Below are 11,623 nucleotides of genomic sequence, written 5' to 3'. Positions count from 1 at the left end.
AATCTTTCTCTTGAGTAGACATTGTATAACATGCAGGAGGTATAAAATATTTTAAATCAAGATGCGCTTTCAAGTTGTCTTTAGTCTTTTCTTCAAGATTTAACAATGTTCCAATCAAGTTATCACAAACATTCTTTTCTATATGCATGACATCAAGATTATATCGAAGAAGATTATACTCCCAATAAGGTAAATAAAAAAAATGATCATTTTTTTTCCATAACTGCTTCTGTGTAGATACCGAGATTGTGCCATCATCATTTTCCTGCCCGTAAATGTTGTTATCATTCTCGAAGTTGTTAGCGTCCTCAAAAACCTATGTCATTTGAGCTGCCAACATCCCCCCTTTCCCGCTTCTTTGAACTGTTGGAGACCTTACCGGTTATGTAGTTAGTGCCATGAGTTTGTTTAAGGACTTCAGTTCTAGTTGGTGGAATAAGGGCAGATCGCAACTCTATGGTACCATCAAACTGATTATTCTGATGTCGAAATGGATGGTTTGCTTCTAACCATCGATGATAACCCATATAACAGAACTTTCCTCCATGTTTTAACCAATATGAATGGGTTGAATCTCCACAAGAAGGGCATGTAATACGCCCTTAGTGCTCCAACCAGGTAAATTAGCATATGCAGAAAAATCATTGATTGTCCAGATAAGAGCTGCACGCAATTTGAATGTTCGGCCAGTGAAAGCATCAAATGCATCAATACCCTCCCATAACTTTTTCAATTCATCTATTAAAAGCTACAGAAAAATATCTATATCGTTACTTGGGCCTTTATCACCTGGAATAACCATCGACAGAATGAGTGAAGACTGTTCATAAACATCCATGGTGGCAAATTATATGGGACCAAAATAGCTGACCAAGTGCCGTATGTAGAACTCATTGATCGAAATGGATTAAATCCATCAATAGCCAAACCCAGCCTAATACTACGAACATCAGAAGCAAATTCGTGATGTCTATCATCAAATACTTTCCATGCTAAACTATCCGCTGGGTGTTTTAACGTTTTGTTGTGGTTCAAATCTGGCCCGAAGGTGACCACGCCAGTGGAGCCAAGGGAGCTGCTGGTGCTTGAAAAGAGAAGACGAGAGCCACCTCCTGTGCGACGGCCGTGGTCCTGCAAAAAGCCTCACCGGTGTTCTCGGTTAGGGCCCTCCGACGATCAAGTTAGAGTGGATAAATTTAGTCCAGCCAAAGGTCCCTTAGGAATTACCTGACCGAGCTATTTATAGCCTCGGTAGAGTGGCTCAGGTGACGAAGGTGCTGTCAGTCCCCATCATGAGGGGGTATGGCTCTTGAGCCGGATGGCATGCAGCTCAAGTAGGCTGGGGACGTGTGGTACAACCCGTTCTTAAGAACAGTAGGGCGTTAATAGTCACAGCAGGATACTGCCAGAGTAGTCAAGGTGCCGTCTGACTGCTGTTGGCCGGTTATGGAGACATGACACGGCGGTGTGGTGAAGTACAGCCATGTAGGTGGGCGTAGGCCCGCACGTGATTTTTAAATTTCAATTTTTTTAAATTAAAAATTAATTTTTAAATTTTTTTATTAAATTATAAATTATATAAATTTTGTAAAAACAAAAGTTAATATCACCATTAACATCATCCATATATCGACAACATATAAAAAATTCAAGACGACATGGAATCATTTAATCATTTCCTATTTTTTGGCAATCTTTGATTTATTTTTTTAAGCAATTTAAATGAAATATTTAAAAAAGAATATAGGGGAAAGAAATTTTACCTTATTTAGTTTTTGCTGGATTTTTCTTGGAGAAAAACGACGCTCTCTGACCCTTCTAAATTTTTTTCACGCCTTTATCTTTGCCTTTCTCTTCTTTTTCTCCTCCTTCTTCGTCTTTGCTTTTCCTTTCACCTTATTTCTGGCTTTGGCTGATTAATCGTTCGGCTTTTATAGTCAAGTAAATGCAAAGACAACCACGCTGGACACTGTGGCACCACCGTATGTGCCACAGTGCTTGTCGGCCCTGCCCTTTACTTTCGGCCAGCGCTGTGGCACTTTTGAAAGTGCCTCTCTTTGGCGCTGTGGCACTTTCAAAGTGCCACAGCACGAGCACTTAGCGCGTGGCTATGGCCACGCGCTGTCCCCCACACCCCCTATCGATGCGAACTGAATCGAGCGATTCGCACCGGTATGAGCATGTACCGGTGCTCAGTTCGCACTGGTACATGCCAAAAATCGACCGGTTCTGACTCAGATTGGGTCGGAACCGATTTCCACCCCCGTACCGGACCGGTGCTAGTCGGTACCGGTCTGGTACGGGCTGAACCGACCGGTACAGGTCGGATCAACAGACAGTGATCTCCACCAAGTTTAATTCTCGGTCCCTGAGCCCCTTTTATTTTTTAAAAAAATGCCGAAAATGCCCTTTCCCTCCTAATCTCCCATTCCTAGAAGGAGAAGAAAAAGGCCCGGCCACCGCCGACCACGGCCGCCCCTGTTCGAGCTCCCTCCCGTGGTCGCCGCCGGCCCCGGCTCGCCCCCTTTTGAGCCCCTTCCCGCGACCCCGCTCCCTCCCGAGCCTTCTCTCGCGGCCGCGCCGCCAGGAATGCCCCCGCCCCTGCCCCCTCATGTGCCCCCTACTGCGACTGTGGCCGGCCGCAACCCGCCCTCCTCTCGCGTCTGCCGCGGCCCGGCCCCTTTATGGGGCCGCCGGCCTCGCGGGAGAAGATGTGCTCTCCGCTGGCCAACCGTGTCCCTGCCCCCTCTCGGGCCCCCTCCTGCGGCCGCCGCGGCCCGGCCCCCTTCCGGCGTCGCCAGCTCGCGGGAGGAGAAGAAAGAAGAAAGAAGAAGGGAAGAAGAGAAAAAGAAAAAGAAAAAAATAGAAGAAAAGAAAAGAAAAAGAAGAAAAGGAAAAAAAGAAGAAAAGAAAAGAAAAAAAGAAGAAAAGGAAAGAAAAAAAAGAAGAAAAAAAATGAAAGAAAAGAAAAATGAATGGACCGAGCAATAAATGGACCGGTCGTAAAATCTTCGGTCCAATATCTCTACCAAACTTTAGAGACCGGTCGATAAATGGACCGGTTTTAAAATCTTCCGTTCAATATCTCCACCAACGTTAGAGACCGGTCAATAAATGGACCCGTCATTAATTACTCCTAGCTTTTTTTTCATGTGGGTAAGTACCTGCAAACTGGGAAGTTACTAGGCCTCAAGTTGTTCCACTAGTCTTCTGGCAATTTATCTATATAAGCAACCACCGCCACATCCTTGAGGACATCATCCACTTCCCTCATTGTGGGAGAACCATAGTAGACCATTGTCCGTTTTAGCTGAGAGATGGTGATGAGCTACATACCATCTTTCCTTATAGCACTGCTGCTAGCAAGTTCTGGTCTTGGCAGCTGCTTTCACTTCACCTCCCTTGCTGAAGCATGTAGTCCCAGTGGCCAACTTGTAGGCAAGGCTGGCCACTGCAACACCGAGAACAACTCCGAGTGTTGTAAGGCTGGAAAGAAGTACCCTCAGTACCTTTGCTCGCCGCCGGTGACCGGAGCCACCAGTGCAAGGATGACCATCAACAGCTTCAAAAAAGGTGGGGACGGTGGTGGACCTTCGGAGTGCGACAATAGGTACCACAGCAACAAGGAGAGGGTTGTGGCCCTCTCAACTGGATGGTTCAATCACCGCAGCCGATGCGGCAAAAACATCAGGATCAACGCAAATGGTAAGTCCGTGCTGGCTAAAGTTGTTGATGAGTGTGATTCTGTAAATGGTTGCGACGCCGAGCACGATTTCCAGCCACCATGTCATAACAATATAGTGGATGCATCAAGGGCAGTGTGGAAGGCTCTCGGGATCCCCTATTCGCAGATTGGGGACTATCAGATTACTTGGTCCGATGCATGATGAGAGATGATCTCGTATTAGAAGCCTATGTTATGCAACTATAATAAATTCCAAAGTCGCTGTCTGGCTTTGTTTGCCCTATGTTAAATAAATCATATCAATATGCAATCGAAGGACTATAGTTGCCAGTTTGCTTTCAAAGTTCTCTGCTTGCATGTTATGTACTAATGTTATCTTCTAGTTTTATCTCAAACCAGCGGAGACACCATATAGCAATCTAGAACCAAAATTCATTTAAAATCTAATCACAAGCAATAAGATTTGTCTATGGTCAGTCTCTACAAATTTATGCTATAGTATCTCCTAATCTATATAAGTCATGCATCATGTCCGCTCTAATATTATTTATGATAATTCAGGATCTCATCTAAAAATGCTATCCGGAAGGTATTATTTGAATTTTTTGGTCCTATATAAATATTTAAAATTTATTCAATAAATAACCAATGTGTGACTAAATACATGCCTGTACGAGTTCTTCACACGCCAACCACTTTAAGCACACGGTATGGGCCAAGAGAATTGCTCCCTTTTTTGGTTTAAAAAGGATGGGAGGCTCTGTATTGGAAGCACGGATGCTTGGCGGTGCGCTTTTGCAGCGAAGAGGATCCTGGGTCTTGTATTTGATTGGAGAAGGAAGATGTGGACGTACTACAGAGGAAGCAAATGAATGATAGGAATGTCAAAAGATTCTTTAAAAATACGAATTAATTGTTGTCCTTTTACCGGGGCAACCTCATATTTTTCATGAAATGGAAGATTTAGCCACCCAGTTATTATTATTACTAGAGGTTAATACTTACAAAGTATATTACAAGGAGATTAAGAAGTTCCCTACTGTCTTCTCCAGGAGCCGAGGTTTACTCATGGCCTCGACAATAGGGTGGAGGGAAGGAAGTAGTTAGCACTTGAGCTTGATGCTGAAGATTTACAGTAGTTAGCATCCTATGAAGCTGTTGCACAGGCATCTGGTATCTTGCCGATCGAGTGGCATATGTCCAGCTACAATGAAGGAAGAGGCATTGTTCTATGACTTTCTCCGATGAAGTAGCTTCGATTATTTCTTTCTTTCCAAAGAGCCCAGCACATCGTGGACAGAAGACAGTCCCAAGCCAGCTTCACTTCATCTTTTCAATGGCCTTCCTCCAGCTAGTCCAAAGCTCCTGAATGGTACAAGCTAAAGGCTGAGGTAGTAGAGCTTGACCGAAGCTCCGGCAAGAACCCCGGCCTATTCCAGCGGCCGGCGGCAGCGCACACAGGAGGAATGCTGGTGACTTGCCGGCTTAATTCAAAAAAAACATGGCTAGAAGACCGGAAGAAGAAGAGAGGAGGAGCGGCTTGGGTCTTACCTCAGTCCTACGAAGATACGGCGAGGAATCAAGGAGGAGACTTGGAAGAAGAGCTTGGGAATCAGTAGCGATATCTCAGGTTTTCATTGATGAAACTAGGAAGAGGAGGAAAGAGCCTTAAATAGGCAAGGTTTTTGAGTTCGAATCAATCTAGGACTGCCTAATATCCTTGATTTTCGCCAGAAATAGAGGAGGAAGAAGACTCCAATCGAAAGTCTTCTTTATCCATCACCAGCAACAAGATCGCTTCAATTGGGCCTGGCCTCTTCAGGCTGGCCCACTAACCCAGTTTGGCACGGGCTAGGTTATCACAGAAAGAGCCCGGAAAATTTTCCGGTTCTGGGACCTTGTCTTTTGCCATGCCCAATGTGTTTATCGATCCAATTCATTCAAGTTGATGGATTTTCCCCGGACAACCTCATATTATGATCAAATTAAGCACTATGGTCCAATACTAATCAAATTTAAGCACTATGGTTCAATACTAGCCCATGAAGGCATCTATGTCTATGATAGGATGCAATGGCAGCCATCCGGGACTGAACCACTCTGCAATGCAACATAATGCTCCTAGGTGTCAAAGCTATATTATCATATTTTTCTTCTCAAATTTAGTGAATATTTATCCTTCATCCCAACAATCTAGCTGGCGATTAGAAGTACCATATGGAGTCGGTCCTTTTGAGTTGCAAATGCCCAGACGCACCATGAATCTACCAATTGGGACCATAAGCTTTGAAGAAGAGGAATCATATATAACAGAAACTTGGCGGACAGACTTGCTGCTGCCAGAAGCAGTAATCGTGCGATGACTTGCCTTTTAGCCGGCATGAGCTGGGTTTTGGCCATTTTTTGCGTGCATAGGTCCTAACGCAATAATCGACAAACCCATCTCCACGGACACGTCGTGACTTTTACCCGTGTACTTTTCTTTCATATAGGAATTACCTGCAAACTGAGAAAGTTATGAGACCTCAAGTTGTTCCACTAGTCTTTTGGCATTGCATCTATATAAGCAAACACCACGCATCCTTGAGCACATCATCCACTTCTTTAGGAGGACCCTTTAGTTAGACCCGTCCCCCGGGGCCCCGGACACGTCGTGGTTTTTATCGATATAGTTCTCTTTCATATCGAAACTACTTGCAAACCGAGGCCAAGTAGTTCCACTAGTCTTCCGGCATCGCATCTATATAAGCAAACCCCACACACATTCTTGAGGACATCATCCACTCCTCTCATCGCAGGAGCACCATAGTAGATCATTTTGCCTTTTAGTTGAGACATGGTGAGCTATATACCATCTCTGGTTCTAGTACTACTGCTATCAAGTTTGGGTCTCGGCGCTAGCTTTCGCATCACCTCCCATGCTGAAGCATGCAGACCTAGTGGGTTCCTTAAAGGCAAGGCTGGCAAGTGCAACCCCGAGAACGAATCCGAGTGTTGTAAGGCTGGAGAGAAGTACCCACAGTACCGTTGCTCGCCGCCGGTGACCGAAGCCACCCGTGCAACGATGACCATCAACAGCTTCGAAAAAGGTGGGGATGGGGGTGGACCTTCGGAGTGCGACAATAGTTACCACAGTGATCATGAGAGAGTTGTGGCCCTCTCAACAGGTTGGTACCATCACGGCAGCCGATGCGGCAAAAACATCAGGATCCATGCAAATGGTAAGTCCGTACTGGCTAAAGTTGTTGATGAGTGTGATTCTGTACATGGTTGCGACGCCGAGCACGATTTCCAGCCACCATGTCCTCACAATATAGTGGATGCTTCACCGGCAGTGTGGAAGGCTCTCAGGATCCCTTCGCACGTTGGAGAGCATAAGATTACTTGGTCCGATGCATGATACATTAGCAAAGATCTCGCATTGGAAACCTATGTTGTGCACCTACAATAAATTCCAAAGTCACTCTCTGGCTTTGTTTGCCCTATGTGATATCAATTATATCAATATGTAATCGCCAGTGGAGATACTATCAACCTTAAGTACCTCCAATATTGTTTTATAATAAATTCCGAAGTCACTCTCTTGCTTTGTTTGTTTGTCCTATGTGATATCAATTATATCATTATGTAATCGCTAGGGGAGATACTATCAACCTTAAGTACCTCCATTGTTCCCCCCCTCCCCCCCCCCCCCCAAAAAAAAAAAAACAAAAACAAAAAGTGACCAACGATAGAGATGTAACAGCCCAGGTCTTCACTCATGATCTCACATTGGAAACCTATGTTTTACACCTATAATAAATTCCAAAGTCACTCTCTAGCTTTGTTTGCCCTATGTGACATCAATTATAACAATATGTAATCGCCAGTGGAGATACTATCAACCTTAAGTACCTCCATTGTTTTCCCAAATGAAAATTAACAGAAAGTGACTAATGATGGGGATGTAACAACCGAAGACTTCACCCATGATCTAACATTGGAAACCAATATTGTGCAACTATAATGAATTCCAAAGTCACTCTCTGGCTTTGTTTGCCCTATGTGATATCAATTATATCAATATGTAATCGCCAGTGGAGATACCATCAACCTTAAGTACCTCCATTGTCCCCCCCCCTCCAAAAAAAAAAAAACAACAGAAAGTGACTAACGATGGGGATGTAACAACCCAGGCCTGCACCCATGATCTTACATTGAAAACCTATGCTGTGCACCTATAATAAATTCCAAAGTCACTATCTGGCTTTGTTTGCCCTATGTGATATCAATTATATCAATATGTAATCGCCAGTGGAGATACCATCAACCTTAAGTATCTCCATTGTTCCCCCCCCCCCAAAAAAAGGAAGTGACAAATGATGGGGATATAACAATCCAGGACTTTACCAAAAAATACTAGTCGAAAGGTATTTTTTTGGATTTCTTAGTCCTGTATAAGTACCCAAGATCTCCTCGATGAATAACCAGTGTGAAACTAAACACGTACCTGCCAGGGGATGTCAGGAGACAATTAAGAAATACACATTAGTTGTTATTTCCTTTTACTAGGGCAACCTCGGTATTATGATCATGGCTACAATGGCTAGCTAAATATCCAGAGGAGCCACCACTAACATTCCAATCTATCAATCGCTGGAGGGAATGTGTATGCCCTGCCAACGTAATCCATATGTAATCCACAAGTAGCAAGCAGCAGCTCACCGAATTTAAGCATTATGATTAACTACTAGCCCACGGGGCATCACATGTGGGTGGTGAGATTGGATTGCCACATTGATCAAATTCTCCTCCACATCCTCTGAACTCTGGACCATAAACATAAAATCACCTTTCAACTCCAAGGGTGGTGTTAAAAAGACTACTTCATACCAACCGTTTTCTTTCTAGAATCATTGTGATTAATTCATTTGCAAACATGTAATCATATTTTTGATCGAAAACATATGCTAGGTAGTTGATTATAGAATTCAAAATAATCAATTAAATGCCCCGAGATCTATTAGAGTTTAGTTGATGAATTTGATTAGCTAATTGGATGAATTCCACGAACAGGCATTTGATTAATTTGTGTCCTTATGTGCATGCTATTTCAATATGAGCTTTTCGATTATAATTAAGGTAATTATTTTATCTGGTATTGTTTATTTGATTATTTTTTTATTGTATTATTTATGGTGTAGTGGTTGGAAATTCTTGCTGGGCTGGAAAAACTCATTTCCTTCTTTATATTTTTTTTCAAGAGTCATAGAGTGCGTAATCTCGAATGAGTGAGACATCAAGTTCGAGCTGTAGAGTTATTAGTTTATTAGTTAGCTATCTCTATTTTTTTGATACCGATGAACATCTGAAATTTTGTAATTGAGCAAGTTAGTTATTTAATTAAATGGTTTTATTGGATTAAATTGACTATTAATTGTTGTTTTAAATTTCTGAAATTACATGAATATTATTCATCTTAGGCCTTGCATATTATGTAGGGCCTGGCTCTAGGGAGTATGCAGCCATTTTTTGCGTGCATAGGTCCTAACGCAATAATCGACAAACCCATCTCCACGGACACGTCATAACTCTTACCCGCATAGTTTTCTTTCATATAGGAATTACCTGCAAACTGAGAAAGTTATGAGACCTCCAGTTGTTCCACTAGCCTTTTGGCATTGCATATAAATATATAAGCAAACGCCACGCATCCTTGAGCACATCATCCACTTCTTTTGGAGGACCCTTTAGTTAGACCCGTCCCCCGGACACGTCGTGGATTTCATCTAAAAAGAAATCCACCCGTGCTCGCCGCCGATCCATATATAAGCAAACGTCAGTACCGTTGCTCGCCGCCGGTGACCGGAGCCACCCGTGCAACGATGACCATCAACAGCTTCGAAAAAGGTGGGGATGGGGGTGGACCTTCGGAGTGCGACAATAGTTACCACAGTGATCATGAGAGAGCTGTGGCCCTCTCAACAGGTTGGTACCATCACGGCAGCCGATGCGGCAAAAACATCAGGATCCATGCAAATGGTAAGTCCGTACTGGCTAAAGTTGTTGATGAGTGTGATTCTGTACATGGTTGCGACACCCAGCGCGACCACCAGCCACCATGTCCTCACAATATAGTGGATGCTTCACCGGCAGTGTGGAAGGCTCTCAGGATCCCTTCGCACGTTGGAGAGCATAAGATTACTTGGTCCGATGCATGATACATTAGCAACGATCTTGCATTGGAAACCTATGCTGTGCACCTATAATAAATTCCAAAGTCACTCTCTGGCTTTAAATTGTTTGCCCTATGTGATATTAATTATATCAATATGTAATCGCGAGTGGAGATACTATCAACCTTAAGTACCTCCAATATTGTTTTATAATAAATTTCGAAGTCACTCTCTTGCGTTGTTTGTTTGTCCTATGTGATGAGAGCACAAAAGTACGATCTAAGTACCAATTAACTTAGTCTAATGCTAGCAAAATAATGATAAATAATAGGTGTTAACATTTGCATGATTAAATATTTTATCCTTAGCACTTATTATAATTTTTATCGTTATTTTATATAAATTCATCTAAAAAGAATGCATCTTCCCAACTACGTAACAGAATCCATGACTCTTCTTCCGCGCACCCGAGCGACTTCCCATATTCCGCGATGCATCCCAAGCTTCCAGCCATCTCCAGTCAATTGACTTTGTGATTCCAAATCAGCATCATCCCAAGCGCCAGCCTCAGCTTTTTCCATCTTCACCGTCCTAGGTTCCACGTCTGCATTGTCCCGCGATCAGCCTTCCTCCCAGCCGAGCTTAGCGTCCAAGCTTTCGCGTCCGCGATCAGCTCGCTTCCGAGTCCACGCTCCTTTCTTCCGCATTAGTCTCATCCCGTGCGATCCAGCCGTCCACGGTTCAGCTCCCAGGCATATCAACCGATCCCAGCATCCGTGATTAGCCCTCATCCGGGCATCTTCCAGATCCGCATCTCATCCCGTTCGCGTGCAATCCTCCGTTATCAGCTTCCACCCAGCATCTCGAGCCCAACATCCAGCCGTCCGTGGTGATTCTCCTGCATCCAATTCCCTGCAATCTTCCGTTTCCGCGTCTGCCTCTTTCCTTGTTTCAAAGCTTCCGCGATCAACGTCTGCGAGCAATGTTTAGGATTCCCAGCATCCCATGAAGCGTCGCAGCGTCCGCAAGAATCTTCTGCACCCATCCGCGCGTCGTCCGCACCCGCGATCAGCCCCAGTCATCCCGTTCGTCCATCCGAGTCCCAGCAAAAGCCCAGCCGTCCGCGAAGCACCCTTCGATCCCAGATCCACCCCTCCGCGTCCGCTTCCCGTGATCAGCCTCTCCACGCGCGATCAGGGGAATCATCGTTGGTCCATGGGCTCTGGGGATCTATATGAAGAGAGCTCTCTCAGCTGGAAAGGGGGCTCTTATTCAAAGAAAAAAAAAACAGAGAGGGGAAGCGGGGCTGCCATTCAAAAAAAAAGAAACAAAGAAATAGGGTATGCCCTATTTCTGAAAAGAAAAAGAAAAAAAAACAAAAGAGGAGGTGATGTTTGTAATGGCCGGCTAACTCTCTTAGCAAAGGATGATGGATGAACCCTTGTCATGTTGCTTTCTTCAAGTACACTCTAAACTTTTATTCTAATTGATTTATATCCATTGGTATGTTTTGGATTCTTGCATATTTATTTATTAGATAGATCTTGTATGGTTTATATATATTGATGCATGGATTGTTTCGATGTTTGATTTGTCGTGGACGTAACTGGCACGATAAATACTTGGATGTTGAATTCATGTTTTCATATTATATACTCCATGATTAGAACTATTCTATCAAATTAATCCTTAATCAAGAATCGCCGAGTTTATTTATTGAAAGTAATATTGTCAAGGAGGATTCCGGATCCCTAGCCTTCTCTATATTCTTGAATTTTGTTTA

General features: G+C 43.7%; 3 protein-coding genes across 3 annotated transcripts; all 3 read left to right on the top strand.

The window, feature by feature from the left end:
• The first annotated feature begins 3,251 nt into the window (after positions 1-3,251).
• LOC103717944 (putative ripening-related protein 1) lies at positions 3,252-4,028 on the top strand. The gene has a single exon (XM_039119764.1). The coding sequence runs from the start codon at positions 3,318-3,320 to the stop codon at positions 3,885-3,887; it is 570 nt and encodes a 189-aa protein (XP_038975692.1). The 5' UTR covers positions 3,252-3,317; the 3' UTR covers positions 3,888-4,028.
• Positions 4,029-6,521: 2,493 nt separating this feature from the next.
• On the top strand, positions 6,522-7,152 carry LOC120106719 (kiwellin-1-like). The gene has a single exon (XM_039119757.1). The coding sequence runs from the start codon at positions 6,522-6,524 to the stop codon at positions 7,083-7,085; it is 564 nt and encodes a 187-aa protein (XP_038975685.1). The 3' UTR covers positions 7,086-7,152.
• A 2,397-nt stretch (positions 7,153-9,549) lies between these two features.
• LOC120106718 (putative ripening-related protein 2) lies at positions 9,550-9,885 on the top strand. Its single transcript, XM_039119756.1, has one exon. It carries the CDS (start codon positions 9,550-9,552, stop codon positions 9,883-9,885), a length of 336 nt encoding a protein of 111 aa, XP_038975684.1.
• The last annotated feature ends 1,738 nt before the right edge of the window (positions 9,886-11,623 follow it).

Source organism: Phoenix dactylifera, unplaced genomic scaffold (genome assembly GCF_009389715.1).
Source record: "Phoenix dactylifera cultivar Barhee BC4 unplaced genomic scaffold, palm_55x_up_171113_PBpolish2nd_filt_p 000611F, whole genome shotgun sequence".
NCBI classification, from domain to species: Eukaryota; Viridiplantae; Streptophyta; class Magnoliopsida; order Arecales; family Arecaceae; genus Phoenix; species Phoenix dactylifera.
This window is presented reverse-complemented; position numbering and strand designations above follow the sequence as displayed.

Coding starts and splice junctions, on each gene's coding strand:
- LOC103717944 (XM_039119764.1), top strand. CDS start 3,318: ATGGTGATGAGCTACATACCATCTTTCCTTATAGCACTGCTGCTAGCA.
- LOC120106719 (XM_039119757.1), top strand. CDS start 6,522: ATGGTGAGCTATATACCATCTCTGGTTCTAGTACTACTGCTATCAAGT.
- LOC120106718 (XM_039119756.1), top strand. CDS start 9,550: ATGACCATCAACAGCTTCGAAAAAGGTGGGGATGGGGGTGGACCTTCG.